General features: G+C 44.6%; 1 protein-coding gene across 1 annotated transcript in view; it reads right to left on the bottom strand.

The window, feature by feature from the left end:
• The window catches only part of LOC126092249 (dipeptidase 1-like), a 310,126-nt gene that overhangs the window by 270,490 nt on the left and 17,730 nt on the right, over positions 1–21,906 (bottom strand). Inside the window, exon 2 of the mRNA XM_049907759.1 lies at positions 5,055–5,172. Coding sequence (XP_049763716.1) covers positions 5,055–5,172 — 118 coding nt within the window. The remainder of the gene's footprint in view (positions 1–5,054; positions 5,173–21,906) is intronic.

Genomic DNA, 21,906 nt, shown 5'->3' with positions numbered 1-21,906 from the left:
ACTTCCCTGCTTAAACTCGCTGGTAAATAACATCTGTAATTTAGGACCTATTAAAGACAATACTATTTTGTGCAATCACACGATTGGAACATGTCACCAAAATTCAATTCATTTTCTTCCATGTACAACCACTGGAATTTGTACATAGTTCATTAGTTATTATATAGTTCATTAGCTAATTTATTAGTTAAATAAACTCACATCGCATTTACACCGAAATAATTCCTCTTGTTTTATTCCTAAACCTAACGTTAACCGTTACCGTCTCTGGAAATGGAGGTACTATGTAGATGAACTAGTTTATAATCTTTGATCCAATAAAATTTCACTGCACCACATACTTATCTTTGTCCGTGATAATGGCGTAACAGGTGAAAATCCCTTTGTGAAACAAACAGTAAGTGCTGTAGAATATGACATCAGTTTTGTGATTGTCTTCACTCATAAAGTACAAAATATTCTACCAACAACCGACGGACAGTAAATCAACAATATCTAGGGGTAATCGTCCATATTGCCCTAATGTGAAACGACCGGCTGAAGCCAATCCTAGGGAAAGTTTACGCCAGGCTCAGATTAATTGGAACGCACGCATACGTGCAAGAAGACAGTTACAAAATAATCGTTCGACAGGTGGCTATTGCTCTTGTGTGTCGTACCCTGTTACGAGGTATAATAAATAAAGGAAGTGGAAAAGTTAAAAAGAAGAGTGGCGCATTTCGTCACGGATTAGTTTGGTAACCAAAAGAAGGAGAGACTCTCATCGAACGCCAATGGCAACTGCTGCGGTTTGCATCGACTGGAAGAGCCTGTACGTCCCAAGCAGAGTCGCGTCATGTATTACTTTCTCCTACATACACATCACGTAATGACCGCTATGGAAAAACGAGAGCAATTGGAGCTCTTAGAGAGGCTTGCCACCAATAGTCGTTAGCTTCTGTGCACTATTGTAGAACGGAAGGAACAGAATAGGAGGAAATGAGTGGGGTTCCTCCCCCCCAAACCTCCCCCTACACCCGCTGCCCCCCCCCCCCCCCACAGACACAGTAAATCTACATTTTCTTAAGTGCGCAAATTTATCGCAGCGTGTTGCGGATTACGCTTGCGTTATCCGCTGTCCGATGCGGATCGCACGACGCTGCATGAAACGTTTTGCTAGGTGAGGGGCGTTGCGCGTGGAAACGTGAATCATGGGAGTGGAGATTTTCATAATTTCACAACCATACATACGTGATACAGTGATACGAGAACTACCTTCTGATAACTTTTTGTTTAATTCAGTAAGAATAGAGAAATATTTAAGCTTTTAAGACAAGTTGCTTTTTCACTCTACTCAATACTTATCACGCCATATTTCCTAAAGTATTTGTGGTACAACAAAATAATTTTGTAGTTGTCTTCAGCAATACACTGTTCAAAAGTAAGGTGACTTTTCAAATTGCACTGGCAACGTACATTCGATTGTCGATCTTTTTTCTTGTTATGTTGGTACACAAGTAGCGAACATTCGTTCACAGTTTCAAGTGTAGAGCATACTATGTGTGTTTGTGACAGACAGAAAGGTCGAATATTATACAAAATGGAGCAAAGAATTTGCATCACGTTTTGTGTGAAAAATGGAATCAAGTACTCGAAAACACTTGAAATGTTGACAGTTGCATATGGTGACTCTGCTCTAAGAAAAGAAAAAAAAAGTTTACGAGTTGTACAAGCTTTTCCAAGATGGCTGAGAAGATGCCAATGACGAACCTCGCTTTGGACGCCCCAGCACATCATCAACAACACATAACAACGTCGAAGCTGTGAAGAAAATAGTTTTGGAATATCGTCGAATTACCGTAAGAGAAGTTGCTGAGGATCGTGGCATATCGGTCAGCTCATGCTGTGCAATCTTTTCGGCTGTTTTGGGCATGAGACGAGTATCAGAGAAGTTTGCCCCAAAACTTCTCAATTTTGATCAGAAGAACTGTCGCATGAGCATCGTTCAGGAGCTCTTGAATGACGTCAGTGATGATCCTGATGTGCTCGAAAGGATCATAACTGGTGACGAAACATTGTTTACGTTATGAAGTCGAAACCAAAGCCCAATCGTCCCAATGGAATCATCGCGGAGAGCCAAGATCGAAAAAAGCACTTCAAGTTCGAACAAATGTCAAAGTTTTGCTCACTGTTTTTTTCAGTTACCGTGGCGTAGTGCATTGTGAATTTTTGCCTCAAGGTTGTACGGTCAATAAGGAGTGTTACCTTGACATTATGCGACGTTTGTGAGAAGAAATACGCAAAAAACGTCTGGAATTGAGGAAAAACAATTAATGGCTTTTGCATCACGACAATGCACCTACTCATTAGTCCTTGCTTATGAGAAATTTTTTGGCCAAACCCAACACGTCAATCATGGTTCAGCCACCACACTGACCGTATTTGGTTCCCTGCGACTTTTTGATGTTACGAAAACTGAAGAGACCTGTGAAAGGAAGAAGACTTTCAGCGATTTAGGAAATAAAGACTGCATCGCTGGAAGTACTCAAGGCAGTACCAAAGAGTGCTTATGAGAAGTGCTTCGATGATTGGAAGAAGCGTTGGCACAAGTGTATTGCATCTGAGGGGGATCACTTTAAAGAGGACAACATGAATATTGAAGAAAAAATGTTTTCATAAAAATATAAATTCACCTTACTTTCTGTACACACCTCGTATATGTATGCTAACGTTCTGGCCAGTAGAATCAATAACAGTGAAGTAATAAATTGAAATCTCACGTATTACGCGGAACATTCAACAAACCAACATCAGGAATGTAGTTAGCGATAAACTTTTTGCCTTTACGTTTTCTGTGCGAGGTGGAAGCGAGAAAAAATTCCGGAGAGGTTTGAAATTATTTTTAGAGTTTGTTGCAAGTCGTTGGATGATATAGTTTCTCCTAGACGAGATGCGGGCTCTAGCGCGACGCGAGGACCATTTTGCTAGAAGGAACAGCGGTAGCAGAGATAGCGAAAACCAAACATGCGGCGCAGTGCTAGATCTAAAAGTTGTTAAATTTGGGCAGTCCGAAAGCACATGGAAATTATGGAAGAGGAGGAGGACTGTATATTGTTGGGAAGAGTACTAGGGAAGCGCTAAGCAATCAGAAAAATGTTCTTACATTGCGAAGAAGAAGAAGAATCGTATAACAGTTTAAGAAGAAACATTTGCTCGACGATCCGGAGGAATACCAGTTCCCACTGCCTTATAACACAGACTAGAAATTAATGAACTGCCTAGGGACAACGTGAGGTCCTTCGTGGGTGTCGGCGGTTACGCCAAAGCTTCTCTGATGCCGCTAGTACGCTCGACACAGGTACTGCAGCTGTCGGCTAATACACTACTGACAATTAAAATTGCTACACCAAGAAGAAATGCAGGTGATAAACGGATATTCATTGGACAAATATATTATACTAGAACTGACATCTGATTACATTTTCACGCAATTTGGGTGCGTACATCCTGAGAAATCAGTACCCAGAACAACCACCTCTGGCCGTAATAACGGCCTTGATACGCCTGGGCATTGAGTCAAACAGAGCTTGGATGGCGTGTTCAGGTACAGCTGTCCATGCAGCTTCAACACGATACCACAGTTCATCAAGAGTAGTGACTGGCGTGTTGTTACGAGCCAGTTGCTCGGCCACCATTGAACAGACGTTTTCAGTTGGTGAGAGATCTGGAGAATGCGCTGGACAGGGCAGCAGTCGAACATTTTCTGTATCCGGAAAGGCCCGTACAGGACTTGCAACATGCGGTCATGCATTATCCTGCTGAAATGTAGGTTTTCGCAGGGATCGAATGAAGGATTGAGCCACGGGTCGTAACATATCCGAAATGTAATGTCCACTGTTAAAAATGCCGTCAATGCGAACAAGAGGTGACCGAGACGTGTAACCAATGGCACCCCATACCATCACGCCGGGTGTTACGCCAGTATAGCGACGACGAACACACGCTTCCAATGTGCGTTCACCGCGATGTCGCCAAACACGGATGCGACGATCATGATGCTGTAAACAGAACCAGGATTCATCCGAAAAAATGACGTTTTGCCATTCGTGCACCGAGGTTCGTCGTTGAGTACACCATAGCAGGCGCTCCTGTCTGTGATGCAGCGTCAAGGGTCTCCGAGCTGATAGTCCATGCAGCTGCAAACGTCGTCGAACTGTTCGTGCAGATGGTTATTGTCTTGCAAACGTCCGCATATGTTGACTCAGGGATCGAGACGTGGCTGCACGAACCGTTACAGCCATCCGGATAAGATGCCTGTCATCTCGAGTGCTAATGATACGAGGCCATTGGGATCCAGCACGACGTTCCGTATTACCTTCCTTAACCCACCGATTCCATATTCTGCTAATAGTCATTGGATCTCGACCAACGCGAGCAGCAATGTCGCGATACGATAAACCGCAATCGCGATAGGCTACAATCCGACCTTTATCAAAGTCGGGAACGTGATGGTACGCATTTCTTCTCGTTACACGAGGCATCACAACAACGTTTCACCAGGCAACGCCGGTCAACTGCGGTTCGTGTATGAGAGATCGGTTGGAAATTTTCCTCATGTCAGCACGTTGTAGGTGTCGCCACCGGCGCCAAACTTGTGTGAATGCTGTGGAAAGCTAATCATTTGCATATCACAGCATCTTCTTCCTGCCGGTTAAATTTCGCGTCTGTAGCACGTCATCTTGGTGGTGCATTAATTTTAATGGCCAGTAGTGCAGTTAACTGCTGCTCAGTTCGACTTCCTCCACTCCTCCAACCAAGCAAATCGCTGGGACGGGTAGGACAGACTCCTCCCCAAGCACGCATGAATTTCCCGCAGGTAGAGCCCGCAGCGGCGTTACGTTGTCCGCACCCTATGAAAACGGTCTGGTATATTGGCACTGATCGAGTGGGGAGCGCGGTCTTGCTTGCGTAGCACGATGCAGGAAATCGCCGCAGCTAGAAAAACGTAGCTTAAGGTACTCTATGAGTGCAGTTGTTGAACAGAGAGGCAGCGAGAGCAGACAGCAGGTACTGACCCGTCTATAAGCGGCACAAGATCCAACACGCTGGAGCCGGGATTGGCCTGCCGCGGCAGTCTGGCCGCCAGGGTAGACTCCACCAGCACTACCACCAGCGTGAGCACAGCCAGCATTCCTGCAACACAACAGACACAGAAGTTACCGCTCACAGAAGTCACTCCGGACGTCTTTGTGGCTCTCTTGCTGCTCGCCAGTTTCTATCGTCGACCAAATGAAACGACAGCCGTGTCCACTGTGTGTGACCGCGTGCGTCAGTTAGGCCTTTATTGGCCGGCCAGGCGGCGCAGCTAGGCCATCGGTGGGGCAGCCATCACTCGTTGTTCAGCCTACGGCAATTCCGCAGTTCTCGCCTGGTGGCCCAGTCTAATAGGCTCCGTATGATGCAATGCTCCGCCACTACTCTCCGCCACCAGTGGCTGCCGATGTGGTGGCGGATCGCGACGGCCAATCAGCAGTCGGTTTGTGGCGGCGCCACCGGCTGCCTTAGCCTAATAGGCTCCTTAGCAAATCAGTTCTCAATAACGAGTAGCGCCACAGGTGGCGTGGCTAACTGCGCTGCCTGACGCCGTAGTCGCAGTCTAATAAAGACCTTACTGATGGAATGGATACCTCGGCACGTCGGTATTTAATGGAAAGTGCTGTTGTAATGGGTTCACCACCGTGCTAGAGCAAATGTAATCTCGATGTACTGCTCACTTACTAGAACGACAATCCACACGCGCTGCCTGAGGCGTAAAATATCTTTCCCCTTTTTAAAAGAGAGCTGCAGTAGAGTCGCAGGTCAGGGCAGTCTCTGCCGCAGTTACAGTCGCTCGCTGCTACCAGTGTCGCTGGTACTGCGCAGTTTACAGTTAGTAGTTGTTAAAGTTACAGTGCAGAACAAATTGTAAAATTTTGTTATATGGAACTGAATAATAATTGTGATCAGCCGCAGGGATAAATGATACCATGGAATGAGATGATCAGGAACAAATGAATAATTGTTAATATAATGAAAAATCAACAGTGTAATTTAGTAAACCACTAACATGGATAGGGACTGTGAGCCGTAGATAAATTTGATGTTTTGAAGAGCACGCCGCAGCGCGTAGTGTAAAGCAGTCGCCTTCCGTTTCTGGCGGTGGCACCGCTGTGGAAATCGCAGCTTTGGTGCCTCCCTGTGGTGGGAAATGGGGAAAGTTGCTTGTTTACGTGCATTTAAGGGGCGCTGTGAGCTCGGTGGTCAGTCTGGGTCAGTCAGTCGGAGGCAGCTGGTCAGCCAGAGCAGAGTGTCAGTCTGGGCGAGTCTGGTCAGCTGATCAGCCAAGTTAGTCTGGGTCTGTCTCTTGTCCGCAGTGGTGAGGCGGTTAGTGTCTGTAGGTCGTCCGGAGTGCTAGTATGTGTTAGGCCGCCAGTCTGCTCGAGTTTGCTCAGGCAATGGGCATTGGCGGTTGGATCGATCGGTTGGTCTGTCGCGCACTGGGACACAAGATGACTTGTCCGCCTGGAGCGTCGGCGCGTGTGAGGTCGCCACGTGAGTCCAGTGGCCGTGCCGTATAGCGAGGCGTAGTGGCTTCGCGGTCAACACGAGAGCAACAGGAGTCAACCCACGACATCGGTCTGGCCGGGGCGAGCTGCGACGCCGTGAGACGGGAGACGGGCGCGCCTTCCTGCGTCCGTTGAAGCGGCTGGCAGCGGACGTTTTGGGAGAGCATTTTGGGGGTGCTGCGCCAGGTCTTTGCCAGAAAAATCAGTTATTAGAAGTTAAGTGATTAGTGATATGTTGTTTCAGTTACTTGTTAAATTCTACTTGTGTTCTTGGTCAGTCTCTCGTCCCCAGCTTGCTCGCCTGTCTCTCGTCCGCATTTGTTAGGCAGTTAGTGTCTGTCTGTCGGTCTCCTGTACGTTAATAGCTGCCTCTGTCATGTTTGTCGGATTCGGTATTAAGGAATTTATTGCTTAAAGGCCGAATTCTTGAAATATGTTTTCATCTTGCCTATCATCTTGCGAGGTGGTACATGTGTGATGTAGAGCATGTTGTACATTTTATGTAAGTCTGCATTTATGGGTTTTATTTAAATAGTCATTTTAGGTTATAAGGTTGCCTGCCACCCTTCCACCGTAAGAGGCCTTAAAAAGGAAATTGCACTTTCGGTGGCAAATAATTTGAGTGTTGTACCATTTCCATCCCTCTTACGGGGTGCATAGTTTACGTATTTGTGAAACTTGTTAATTTTTTTTTTTTTTAGTTTAACGTAAGCTGGTGTGTTGCAGATTTGCACCAGTGTAGTCTTTCAGAGGTTGTTTTGAGCGGTCATGACTGCGGCCGTGTTGAAAGGGAGCAGGCAAGCTTCTCAGCCCGAAGGCTCATACTGTTAATATTGTTCTTTCTGCCTCTAAATAAAATTTTAACTTGATATTTCGAGTGTGCTTTTCTGCTTATAATTTTAAACCTGTTTTTGAAAAAGCTTTTGGGAATAAAATTCACATTTGTTAAAAGTAATTTCATTTTCCATCAGTTACTTCCTGGCTACTTCCACGCTCACCTAGTGTGATTAAATGTGTTAACGTTCTTGATGAATCGCTAGTAAATAAAGTAAATTCATTAAGAAAAGATTTTGAAAGTAAATTTACATTTGAGACTACAGCATATTTAAGTAATACGGTCAGTCTTGTGTCAGGGGCACGCTCACTGGGGTTAGCTCGGTGAGCAGGACACAAAAGTATGTTTGTAGATCATCTGGCACAGCTGTAACGCTGCAGAGTAAATTAGCATTAGAGTATGTTCATCGATTCGATTAACCTTGTCCATAGCTTTGGGTCAGTCAATTGAGTACAAGCTGCTCTTGATTTTTGAGTTATAAAAAAGACCCACTAATTAATTAAGGTGGTGGGTTATTCTGCATCATCATACTGTATTGTATAGCACTGTATTGTATTGTAGCATCATTATTGTATTGTATTTTGTATCATCATTATTGCATTGTATTAATAAAGATTAAAAAAAACATGTATTGTAAGGTAAATTTTATTATTTTTATTAGCAAGCGCGTAGTTAAGACACTTGTCTGAGATGTTAATATGAATTTGGTTCAATCTTTCCTTTTGTGATTCGTGAGCACCAGTTAACCCAGATTTGTAATATATTCAATTTCCGCGTGTAATGGATTGTAGATCTTTATCAATAACGTAAAAAATTTTCAGAATATAATTGTTTTTACCAGTCAACTACAAAAGTATAATTTCCTCTAAAGTCTTTGCCAGTCCCGATCCAGTCATTTATCTTAATTCAAATATTCCAGAATTTTTGTCCGATCATAGTCACGTGCTCTTTAGTAATCAGACGACCTGCTGTGCAGCTATGTTGCAAAGTAAAGTCAGTTTTTATAATAATTCAGATCTCAGACAAATGTTATCCAGTATTAGTAGATAGGCCAGCACTGCACGAATCTGTGCCATTTACGAGCAGATATATATACAGCATTATCCTGCGACACCATCACGAGGTAAGAATTTTTCAGTTTATTTCTCACGGACAGATTCAGATTGATGTCACAGGGCCATGGCGTGGCGCTACTTACGTCAAAATTTATCAGCTTTTCATGAGTTAAGATTTATCAGTTTTCATAGCTCAGAACTTAATTATCCAAATTTTATTATTTTGTGTTTTTTTTATTTATACGGGACGGTTACACTGTATTGCTGTTCTATAATGAAAAAGTCACCGAACTCATCTGTAGGAGAGGTGCATTCCCCGATAGAAAAGTAGCGAACGCCACAAGCTCATTCCTCGGTTCTTTGAACAGCTGCACTCTGAATAAAACCTGCTCGTGCTTGCAGCCGCGCCTGGTTGAGATCTCTGCTGAGGGCTTCTCGGCCATTTCAAAATGGTAACTAGCTGCTACAGTTGCCGCCTTCTCCTATATACACTAAGGTGAGAAAAGCCATAGGGTAGCGATGTGCACGTCTACAGACGGCGGTACTATCGCGTGCACAGACGATATATAAAAAAAAATTTCAAATATGTGTGAAATCTTATGGGACTTAACTGCTAAGGTCATCAGCCCCTAAGCTTACACACTACTTAACCTAAATTATCCTAAGGTCAAATACATACACCCATCCCCGAGGGAGGACTCGAACCTCCTCCGGGACCAGCCGCACAGTCCGTGACTGCAGCGCCTAAGACCGCTTGGCTAATCCCGCGCGGCAACGATACAAAAGAGGCGGAGTCTTGGAGGAGCTGTCACGTGTACTCGTGTGATTCATGTGAAAAGGTTTCCAATGTGATTGCGGCCGCACGACGGGAATTGACAGGCTTTAAACGCGGAATGGTTGTTGGAGCTAGACACGTGAGATGCACTACTGGCCAATAACATTGGTACACCACGAAGATGACGTGCTACAGACGCGAAATTGAAACGACGGGAAGAAGATGCTGTGATACGCGAATGAATAGCTTTTCACAGCATTCACATAAGGTTGGCGCCGGTGACGACACCTACAACGTGCTGACGTGAGGAAAGCTTCCAACCGATTTCTTATACACAAACAGCAGTTGACCGGCGTTGCCTGGTGAAACGTTGTTGTGATGCCTCGTGTAAGGAGGAGAAATGCGTACCATCACGTTTTCGACTTTGATAAAGGTCGGATTGTAGCCTATCGCGATTGCGGTTTATCGTATCGCGACATTGCTGCTCGCGTTGGTCGAGATCCACTGAAATACGGAATCGGTGGTTTCAAGAGGGTAATGCGGAACGCCGTCCTGGATTCCAACGGCCTCGTATCACTAGCAGTCGATATGACAGACATCTTATCCGCATGGCTGTAACGGATCGCGCAGCCATGTCTCAATCCCTGAGTCAACAGATGGGGACGTTTGCAAGACAACAACGATCTGCACGAACAGTTCGACGACGTTTGCAGCAGAATGGACTATCAGCTCGGAGACCATGGTTGCGATTACTCTTGACGCTGCACCACAGACAGGAGTGTGCGATGGTGTACTCAACGACGAACCTCGGAGCACGAATGGCAAAACGTTATTTTTTCGGATGAATGCAGGTTCTATTTACAGCATCTACATCTACATCTACATCCATACTCCGCAAGCCACCTGACGGTGTGTGGCGGAGGGTACCTTCAGTACCTCTATCGGTTCTGCCTTCTATTCCAGTCTCGTATTGTTCGTGGAAAGAAGGATTGTCGGTATGCTTCTGTGTGGGCTATAATCTCTCTGATTTTATCCTCATGGTCTCTTCGCGAGATATACGTAGGAGGGAGCAATATACTGCTTGACTCTTCGGTGAAGGTATGTTCTCGAAACTTTGACAAAAGCCCGTACCGAGCTACTGAGCGTCTCTCCTGCAGAGTCTTCCACTGGAGTTTATCTATCATCTCCGTAACGCTTTCGCGATTACTAAATGATCCTGTAACGAAGCGCGCTGCTCTCCGTTGGATCTTCTCTATGTCTTGTATCAACCCTATCTGGTACGGATCCCACACTGCTGAGCAGTATTCAAGCAGTGGGCGAACAAGCGTACTGTAACCTACTTCCTTTGTTTTCGGATTGCATTTCCTTAGGATTCTTCCAATGAATCTCAGTCTGGCATCTGCTTTACCGACAATCAACATTATATGATCATTCCATTTTAAATCACTCCTAAATCGTACTCCCAGATAATTTATGGTATTAACTGCTTCCAGTTTCTGACCCGCTATTTTGTAGCTAAATGATAAAGGATCTATCTTTCTGTGTATTCGCAGCACATTACACTTGTCTACATTGAGATTCAGTTGCCATTCCCTGCACCATGCGTCAATTCGCTGCAGATCCTCCTGCATTTCAGTACAATTTTCCATTGTTACAACCTCTCGATACACCACAGCATCATCTGCAAAAAGCCTCAGTGAACTTCCGATGTCATCCACCAGGTCATTTATGTATATTGTGAATAGCATCGGTCCTATGACACTCCCCTGCGGCACACCTGAAATTACTCTTACTTCGGAAGACTTCTCTCCATTGAGAATAACATGCTGCGTCCTGTTATCTAGGAACTCCTCAATCCAATCACACAATTGGTCTGATAGTCCATATGCTCTTACTTTGTTCATTAAACGACTGTGGGGAACTGTATCGAACGCCTTGCGGAAGTCAAGAAACACGGCATCTACCTGTGAACCCGTGTCTATGGCCCTCTGAGTCTCGTGGACGAATAGCGCGAGCTGGGTTTCACATGACCGTCTTTTTCGAAACCCATGCTTATTCCTACAGAGTAGATTTCTAGTCTCCAGAAAAGTCATTATACTCGAACACAATACGTGTTCCAAAATTCTACAACTGATCGACGTTAGAGATATAGGTCTATAGTTCTGCACATCTGTTCGACGTCCCTTCTTGAAAACGGGGATGACCTGTGCCCTTTTCCAATCCTTTGGAACGCTACGCTCTTCTAGAGACCTACGGTACACCGCTGCAAGAAGGGGGGCAAGTTGCTTCGCGTACTCTGTGTAAAATTGAACTGGTATCCCATCAGGTCCAGAGGCCTTTCCTCTTTTGAGCGATTTTAATTGTTTCTCAATCCCTCTGTCGTCTATTTCGATATCTACCATTTTGTCATCCGTGTTCGGCGACATCGCAGTAAACCCCCCTTGGAAGCGTGTATTCGTCATCGCCATACTGGCGTATTACCCGGCGTGATGGTATGGTCTGCCATTGGTTAAACGTCTCGGTCACCTCTTGTTCGCATTGACGGCACTTTGAACAGTGGACGTTACAATTCAGATGTGTTACGACCCGTGGCTCTACCCTTCATTCGATCCCTGCGAAGCCTTACATTTCAGCAGGGTAATTCATGACCGCATGTTGCAGGTCCTGTACGGGCCTTTCTGGATACACAAAATGTTCACTGTTGCCCTGGCCAGCACATTCTCCAGATCTCTCACCAATTGAAAACGTCTGGTCAATGGTGGCAGAGCAACTGGCTCGTCACAATTCGTCAGTTACTACTCTTGATGAACTGTGGTATCATGTTGAAGCTGCATGGACAGTTGTACCTGTACACGCGATCCTAGCTGTGTTTGACTCAATGCCCAGGCGTATCAAGGCCGTTATTACGGCCAGAGGTGGTTGTTCTGAGTTCTGATTTGTCAGGATCTATGCACCCAAATTGCGTGAAAATGTAATCAGATGTCAGTTATAGTATAATATATTCGTCCAATGAATACCCGTTTATCATCTGCATTTCTTCTTGGTGTAGCAATTTTAATAGCCAGTGGTGTGTAAAGTTTCGGAAATCATTAAGCAATTCAATATTCCGAAATCTACAATGTCAAGCATGTGCCAAGAATACAGAATTCAGGCACTGCCTATCGCCATGCACAACGCAGTCCGTGACCAGCGGCGCTTGGGTATAGTTGTCAGTGTTAACAGACAACGTACACTGCTTGCAATAACCGCAAAATTCGATGTGGGGCGTACGGCGAACGTATCCGTTAGGAAAGTCCTGCGAAATCTGCTGAGAAGGAGCTATGGTAGAAGACGACAGACGGTAGTGATTTTGCTAAAAGCACGACATCGCTTGCAGTGTTTCTCCTGGGCACCCTAGACCGCTGGAAAACCCAGACCTGGTCAGATTTGTCCTGATTTCAGTTGGTAAAAGCTGACGGTAGGGTTCGAGAGTGGTGCAGAGCCCACAAAGCCACAGACACAGGTTTTCAACAACGCACTGTGCAAGCTAATGGTGACTCCATAACGGAGTGGGCTGTGGTTATATGGAATGGACCGGGTCTTCGGTTATATTCAGCTACGTGGAGTCTATTTGCAGCCATTCGTGGACTTCATTTTCTCAATGAACGATTGAATTTTTATGGATGACAATGCGCCATGCGTCACAATTGTGCGCGACTGGTTTGAAGAACGTTCTGGTCATTTCGAGCGAAGGATCTGGCCACCCAGGTCGCCTGAAATGAATCCCATCCAACATTTGCAGCACTTAATCTAGAGGTCATTTCGCGCGCACAGTCCTGCAGCGGCAACACTTCCTCAGTAATAAACCTTTACAGAGGTGGCATAGCTAGCCTGGCTCAAATTTCTACAGAGGACTTCCAACAACTAGCTACGTCAAGTTGCTGCACTAATCTGGACACAATATTAATAGGTACTCCTTGACTTCTGTCGCCTCAATGTACAGCTGTGATACTTACTGTGACGTCACCTGGTGCTTGGTCCGTCACCAAAGTAGTCAATATTTTTGTACTTTTTAGCCATAGGGCTAAATGTTTCTGGGATGGCGAAAGTTAAAATATGTACATTGCTAGATAGTAAAATTACAGCATGATGAAGGTGCTACCCAAGGTACGTCAAACTGGCGTGAATCGAAATATGAAGTTATGTGTGCAAATGATTAGCGTTTCACCGCAACAGCACAAAGCAGGCAAGAGGAATGCCCTGTACATTCTGGTTACGAGGATCGCTCCTTATACAAGGTGCATGACGAGGAGTGATCAATATTGAGGTACATGACAGCACCACTGATCTGACGCAAAATACTTGATATGGACATGGCCAATTCCAAATGGTTACCGAGGTAGAACACACCAAATATACATTGTTATTTACGGAAGTGATTACTTTACACACAACTAGTTTAATTCATAGTTTACAACGCAAAAATTGTGCCGAATAATTTAAAAAAAGTGGAAACTTAGAAATGTTTAATGACGGGAGATAAATCACAAAGAGAGACCGACATAGTTCAAATATGGATCCACTCTCACTCGTATGGCAGAAAGACATCCGGAGCAAAATGGCTGAAAGTAACGAGATAAGGTGGACTAAAACAAAACGTCAAAGACGCTGGGTGGGTAAGACATATAGTTGTGCGCCAGTACCTAAAAATAAATTTTTCACTAAATGTGTTCTGTCTCGGCAACTTTTCGGAATAGGGAATACGTCCGTATGAAGCTTTTGCTTCTAAAGAGACTTCCTATCGTACCCATGGATATTAATCATTTCTTCTGGGACACTCTGTATACGGGTTGGAGATGGCATTACTCTTACCTGTTTACGCAGCGGGTATATCATACAGTAATCACACTTTGAAGGTGATTGTGAGAAGGTCGTGTAATACGCGGAAACGTCTAAAAGCACGTGTTCAGAAGCAGAGAATGCCAGGGTCTTGCCCTTCAGAGACTGCGGTATTGCTGCTCGCGTTGTTCGGTATCCCATGACTACCATAGTAAATATGAAATTTATGCGTTCAGGTGAACCATTCTTAAAGCCATGGAGGATCCTAGCGATTCCACGCGTCTCGTGGCCTAGAGGAGGTACATGCTGTTCGTTCGCTCCTGCAGAATCTTACAACCAGGTCACGTACCTTCAGTCAGGAAATAGGCTTGCCTGCGGCAATGAAAGGTTTGACATGGACAACTGATGCATTCTGTAGCACCATGGCTATCAGCACGGCGACAACTGTTTCGGCTTCACTTACCGTAGCAGCACATACAGGAAGATTCTGTGATGATGTTATAAACTTTCAGGGATTATGGGGAAGGGTAAATGTATCAATCTCAGATAAGGAATCCTCGTTCGGAAAGAACCAGGTCAAAAGTTACAAGCGAAAATAGTTCTGATGTCTCTGACAGCGGAACCCATACAGCGTCGCTAAGATTGGAGGGTACACAAGTTTCATACATGGTAGTAATGACGAAAGAAAACAAAGAAAATCTAGTAAACATCTCTCCTAGTACTAGCTCTTTGGTTTCCACGTGTCTGAGCACGTAGTGTGGACCAAAACAAGAAAAATAAGTGTGGTAAATTTGGGCTCTAAAATGCGCATCTGAAGAGGTAAGGGCACTTGTTCAGTAGAATGGTTTCACAGTACGGAATATGAACAAGTGCTCATAGATCTTAACGCGTGCAATTTAAACCCCATGTTTTCTTGTTTTGGTCCGTCTTCCACCTTCGAAAACTGCCTACCCTACAATATTAGCAACAAAAGTACCAGGACATGTATTCCACTGCCAGAGGTATCAGAAAGATATTCCCATATAGCATTCGACTCGGTTGATCCCTCAGCCCAGATTGATATTTTATCCTTCTGCATCATCCTTGAAAGTCTGTAACTTCACCACGGAAGTATCCTGTACGTATGCACCGACGGTTACGCGCTCAACAACTTTTGACACCGGAGAGCTACCAGGTAGTTTTCTAACTGGTCTGTATACAGCGTGACGGTGGACGTTTCCGTGTGTACCGACTGCGAGGGAAACGAACTTTGGCCAAGCACATTCGTCATCGGTAAACGAGCCCATCATCTCTTGGACACACAACACAGTCACTCCTGGTTCGCCTAGCCGACAATGTGGACATTAGCCGTTAAATTTCTGACGTTCTGACGTGTTAACTTTACGAGTACTTGTGGTTTCAACCTGGAATTACAACTTCATTCATTTTGTTTGAAGTAGCAGTGCATTTCGCATGAAACCGACAGAGATGTCTGGTGGGACAATGTGGTACTTCTACGAATGTAGTGCGTTGTATCAGTCATTTACAGCATTCGAAGCAGCAGTCGTCTCCAAGACTGTGCTACGTGATTTTTGGAGATTCTGAGATGTGGTTTTTTCACAACGATCATTCTGAGGAGTGATTCACAGTGAAAGTAAATACGAGGTCTGTTCAAAAAATTCCCGAACTTTGCCCACAAAATTTTTCTACGCTTATGTTCTACTTATTTTGCATGGCCTTCTTCGAAATATTCTCCTCCACAATTGATACACCGTTCCAAATACAGTTTCCACTTCCGGACGCAGTCTTCGTACGCACCTTGCTGGATCGCACATATCCCCCGTCTACGAATTTTCTTTTATCTCTTCTATCGTTGCAAATATTCGTCCTTTCAACGGCGTTTTCAACCCTGGGAAAAGATAAGTAAGCAGGAGCCAGGACTGCAGAGAACGGAGGATTAGACAGCATAGTGATTTCATTTTTTGTGCAGTAGTCACGCATCAATAGGGATGAATGTGTGGGTGCATTACCGTGATGCAAGAGCCATGAATTGACTCGCCACATTTCATGCTGTTTCTTTCTCATATTTTCTCGCAGGCATCGCAACATGTCCCTATAGTACCTTCGATTAACAATTTGTCTCTGTGACACGAGTTCATGATGAACCAATCCTTCAAAGTCAAAGAAAACTATCAGCATGGCTTTGACAGTTGATCTGACTTGACTAGCTGTGTTTGGCCTTGGGGAACCTTTTCCGATCCATTGCGAAGATTAACCCTCGGCCTCAACATAACCATAGAGCCGTGTCTCATCACCAGTTATGATTCTCTTAGTCAACATCTCGTTCTCATTTGCGCGATCCAAAAGTTCTTCGCAGATTGCCGGCGGAGGACTCTGTGGTGTTGACTCACGAGCCCAACACGATACATTGCAAGACGCTGTGTCTGGATTTCATGACAAGATCCATCTGAAACGTTACATTCTTCTGCAACCTTTTGGACAGTTAGTTTTCGATTGGCATGCAGAATTTCATTGACGTTCCTGAGATGAGTGTCGACGATAGACGTCGAAGGGCGTCCTGAAATATGGTCATCTTTAACTTCCGTCCGGCTATTTTTAAACTGTGTGAACCATTTGTAACATCGAGTACGGCTTAATCACTCATCACCGTAAGCTTCCTGCGTCATTTGGTGAATCTCTGTAAAATTTTTCTTGAGTTTCACGCAAAATTTAATGCAGATGCGTTGCTCCTCTAGCTGTGCCAGCTCGAAGTTCACCACTGTGCGACACTACATTCTACTCAATACATCACTGAACAATAACTAACACACACGCCACAATGAAACCTCCGGTAGGTACACATTAAACAAAGGCGTTTGCAGGAATGCCAATCGCCTTTCGCTTCATCACACTATGGGTGCAAAATTACGAATGTTCCAGAATTTTTTGAACTGACCTCGTATATCTAACGTTATTATGACGTAAATCTGAATTTTCCCTACTGCTGTTGTGAGTAGTTTCGACACGAAACCACTGAAGCAATTTTCACTTAAGCGAATGATTAGCGCCCCCAGTCGGGCAGGCCGTTCGCTGGGTGCCGTCCTTCAATTTGACTCCACTTCGGCGACCTGCAGTCGATGAGGATGAGAGGATGATGATGAGGACAGCACAACACCCAGTCCCTGGCCGGAGAAAATTCCCCGACCCATCCGGGAATCGAACCCGGGCCCAGAGGATTGACAAACCGTCACGCTGACCATTCAGCTGCAGGGGGTGGACATTGAAGGAGTATGTACTTATGAAATAAATTTATTAAATTTTACGCCCATTTTTGTTGTTTTAGGCATCATGATTTCATGGAAGTTTCGAGATGTCTAGAAAAAATGCGAAATTGCTTTCAAGTATATCTTATGAAATGATGGGTGGTTGAAAGCTGTTTATCCCAATGGCTTCAAAGTGAAATCAGTACTTTAATATAGTTAATTGTTTACATTTATCAATTTATTCTTGTATTCTTTACTTACTATGATCATAAAAGTCAATTTCGTAAGAAATTTTAAAATTATTTTTTCTTTTACACTGAGATGACAAAAGTAATGGGACAGCGATAAGCATGTATATAGATGGAGACAGATTCGCGTACACAATTACGGAGCTGTCATTTGTACTCTGGTGATTCATATGAAAAGGTTTGCTGCGTGATTGTGGCCGCACGACGGGAATTAACAGACACTTCACGCGGAATGGAGCTACACACAAGGGACATTTCATTTCGGAAATCGTTAGGTAATGCAGTATTCCAAGATCCACAGTGTTAAGAGTGCGTCAAGAGTACCATATATCAGGAATTAACTCACGACACGGACAACTCAGTTGCTGGCGGCCTTTAATTAAAGACATGGAGCAACGGCGTTCGCGTGGAGTTGTCCGTGCCAACAGATGACCTACACTGCTAAAATATCCGTGAAGACAGTGCGGTGAAATTTGGGGATAATGGACTGTGGCAGCAGACGACCGACGCAAGTGGCTTTGGTAACAGCATGACATCACTGCATTGCCTCTTCTGGGCTCGTTACAAGCGGTTTGACCCTAGACGACTGTAAAACCGTGGCCTGGTCAGATGAGTCCTGATTTCACGTGGTAAGTGCTGATGGTAGGGTTCGAATGTGGCACAGGGCCCACGAAGCCATTTACCCAATTTGCCAACAAAGCACTATGCAAACTGGTTGTGTCTCCATAATCATGTGGGCAGTGTTTACATGCAAGGGACTGGCTTCTTTGTTTACGTTCGGCTACTTGGAGACCATTTGCAGCCAGACATAGACTTCATGTTTCCAAACAGTTCAAAAATGGTTCAAATGTCTCTGAGCACATGGGACTTAACTTCTGAGGTCATCAGTCCCCTAGAACTTAGAACTACTTAAACCTAACTATCCTAAGAATATCACAGACATTCATGACCAAGGCAGGATTCGAACCTGCGACCATAAAGGTTGCGCGGTTCCAGACTGTAGCGCCTAGAACCGCTCGGCCACCACGGCCGGCTTTCCAAACAGTGATGGAAGTTGTATGGATGACAAAGCGCAGTGTCACCAGGCCACAATTCTTCGCGATTGATTTGAAGAACATCCTGGACAATTCAAGAGAATGATTTGGCCACCCAGATCACCCGACATGAATCTCATCGAACATTTCTGGGACATAATCGCGAGTTCAGTTCGTGTACAAAATTCTTCACCAGAAACAGTTTAGAAGTAACGCACTGCCATAGAGGCACGTCCAACTACTTGTTGAGTCCATGCCACGTGGAGCTGTTGCACTACGTTTGGAAAAAGGAGGTTAGAAATGATATCAGGAAGTATCCATTGACTTTCGTCTACTCAGTATTTACGGTTGGGACTTAAGGCTTAAGTCAGACGTGCCACAGCGTCTAGATATCAGTTACATTACTTTCAAACGAGATGACACAAGACCTTGTGTTAAGTGAACAGTGCTGACCTGCCTCCTTACACAGTGTGCTCAACCGTTGCCTTGGTCAGCATGTTCTCCAGATCTCTCACCCGATGAATACATCTACCAATGGGTTGCCGAAAGACTGGCACGACACTATTCGTGAAACACCGCGATCGACGAATTCTGTCACATAGCTGAAGAATAATGTGGTGATACTCTTGTCATCTAAGATCAGTTCGATTCGATGTCCAGCGGGATTAGAGCCATTGTTGTTAAATGAGTTGGCATGGCAGGTCGCACCCAGTCCACTCCCGTACCACGTACAAATCTAATTATGTATTCTTCCCGCTTTAGGGAAGGGTGTTATGCTTTGGAACATTTTTCTGCCATCGGTCTCTAGCCAGTTCTTTAACAGAAGTTTAATACATTTGCTTATTCCGTTCTGAAATTATAGCTTTCACTTTAGGTGTGCTACAGTCTTTTAGTGAAATAACAAAAATTCTTCTGTGAATGTAAGGTTTTCCAAATGAGAAAGAAATTGTTCCAAGTTACAACCTGGACATGTACCTAGGAACAAATGTTCTGTTCAAATTTAAAATTGTTGCAATCGAGAAAATCTTGTCAGTAATGTATGTGTTGCATTATTAGTTTAAAGTGTGCCAACGATCAGTGAGCATAATCAAATTAAGAAGTACTACCAAAAACAATTTACAATTGAAATACATGTTTAAACAGAAAACTATTGTCAACTAGTACAAATTTCTATTTTAGAGACAGAGATTAAGTTAATAAAGAGCCTAAGTTCATTTTCAGATATCAGTGTTCCACGGTAAAAAGACCTTCTTCAAGGAACGAGATGGTGCACGACTAGCGAAGTATGGTTTAACCGTCCACACATACCACTGAGGTGACAGACGTCATGGCGTACCTCCTAATATCGTGTCCTTTTGTGCCGCTTGCTGCGGCATCTCGACGTGGCACGGACTCACTAAGTCGTTAGAAGTCCCCTGCAGATACGTTGAGCCATGCTGCCTCTATAGCCGTCCATAAATTTGAAAGTGGTACCGGTGCAGGATATTGTGCTCCAACTAACCTATACATCTGTATAATAATCGTTCGATCTGGGTGGCTAAATCATTCGCTCGAACTATCCAGAATGTTCCTCAAACCAATCGTAAACAATTGTGGCCCGGTGACATTTCGCATTGTCATTCATAAAAATTTAATCGTTCTTTGGGATCGTGAAGCCCATGAATGGCCGCAAATGGTCTACAAGTGGACGAAGATAACCATTTCTAAATGATTGATTCAGTTGGACCAGAGGACCCAGTCTATTTAATGTTAACCCAGCCGACACCGTTATGGAGGCACCATAGCTTGCACAGTTCCTTATTGACGATTTGGGGTGTTGGCTTCTTGGGTTTGCACCACAGTCGAACGCTACGATCAGCTCTTACTAATCGGGACTCATCTGACCAGGCCATGTTTTCCAGTTATCTAGCGTCCAACCAAAATGATCACGAGCCCAGGGAAGGCGCTGCAGAAGATGTCGTGGTTTTATCATTGGCAGTCGCGTCGGTCGTGTGCTGCCATAGCCCGTTAATGCCAAATTTAGCCGCAGTGTCCTAGCAGATACGTTCGTCGTACATTCAACATTGATATCAAGCAGTGATGCTTGTCTGTTAGTACTGACACATCTACACAAATCTTGCTGCTCTCGGTCGTTCAGTGGAGGCCGTCGGGCATTGCTTTCTCTGTAATGAGACGTAATCACCGAAATGTGGTATTCTCAGCACACTCTTCACACCGTGAATGACGAAATATTGAATTCCCTAACAATTTTCGAAACTGTATGTCCCATGCGTCTAGCTCCAACTACCACTCCGCATTCAAAGACTGTTAATTCCTTCGTGTGGCTACAATCACGTCCGACATTTTTTCACAGGAATCACCTGAGAACAAATGACAACTTCACCAATGCGCGGCCCTATTATACCTTGCATATACGATACTACCTTCATCTGTTTATGCGCATATCCCTAAACCAAGGCTTTTCTCACCTCAGCGTATGTAACTAAAGTTATATGGAATTTTACTCGCTGTGATACTATGCAACTGAAGAGTTAACAATATTTATATGTGTGGTCTGTTCTCTAGGTTACCTGATCGGTGGTTTGGCGTCCAGTGCTCGGCGCTCTCCTCTATTCGTACGCCAGTGTGGCCTCATATTAGATGGTTAACCATACATATTTGAATTGCCAGAGACGCCAACCCTTATGTATGGCAGATCTCCGCTGTGTGTACAGTGCCATCTACCTGTTACTGATGAACACCGTCTGTCGTGGACTTGTGGGGGTTGACGAGACTGATATTGGCCTTCATTGCACATAGTAAGATATATGAAGCGATATAGATCAAGGGATTGACCATTTAGAACCTTTATCGGAATGGTGACAAGCTCTTTCTCAATTTTTGGACCTTCAGATTTGAATGATCTGTCATCTCCAGTGCCGTCCGCACTACCAACAAAACTTTGCTAATGATATGGGTAGTGTCTTCTTGGACACCACCCGCAATTGGGGTGTGTCGGGTATGAGAAGTTAACCTTAGGCGCATGTCAAATTTACGGTCTGGAACAAGTGACGGAACCACATGGACCCTTTCCTCGTGGAAACGTTTCCGGCCTCAGTGGGGAGTTAGAAGAATCCGAAGGCATGTTTTCGCTAGTGACCGCAGCTATAATGTCTAATGTTGGTTCCATCGGAAGGGATGCCCTTACGTTCCATTTATGTTTTAATTTTCTTTTTGTTGTTCAGAAACCTACATTACCCCGAGAAGGGCCCAATTGTTCGAATAAAGATGTTTTGCTTTACCGTCTTTTTTGTCATCCCCTCCAGCCCCTTCCCC

This window comes from Schistocerca cancellata, chromosome 7 (genome assembly GCF_023864275.1).
Source record: "Schistocerca cancellata isolate TAMUIC-IGC-003103 chromosome 7, iqSchCanc2.1, whole genome shotgun sequence".
Lineage (NCBI taxonomy): Eukaryota > Metazoa > Arthropoda > Insecta > Orthoptera > Acrididae > Schistocerca > Schistocerca cancellata.
The sequence above is the reverse complement of the archived record's forward strand: the minus strand, read 5'-3'. Positions and strand labels throughout refer to the sequence as shown.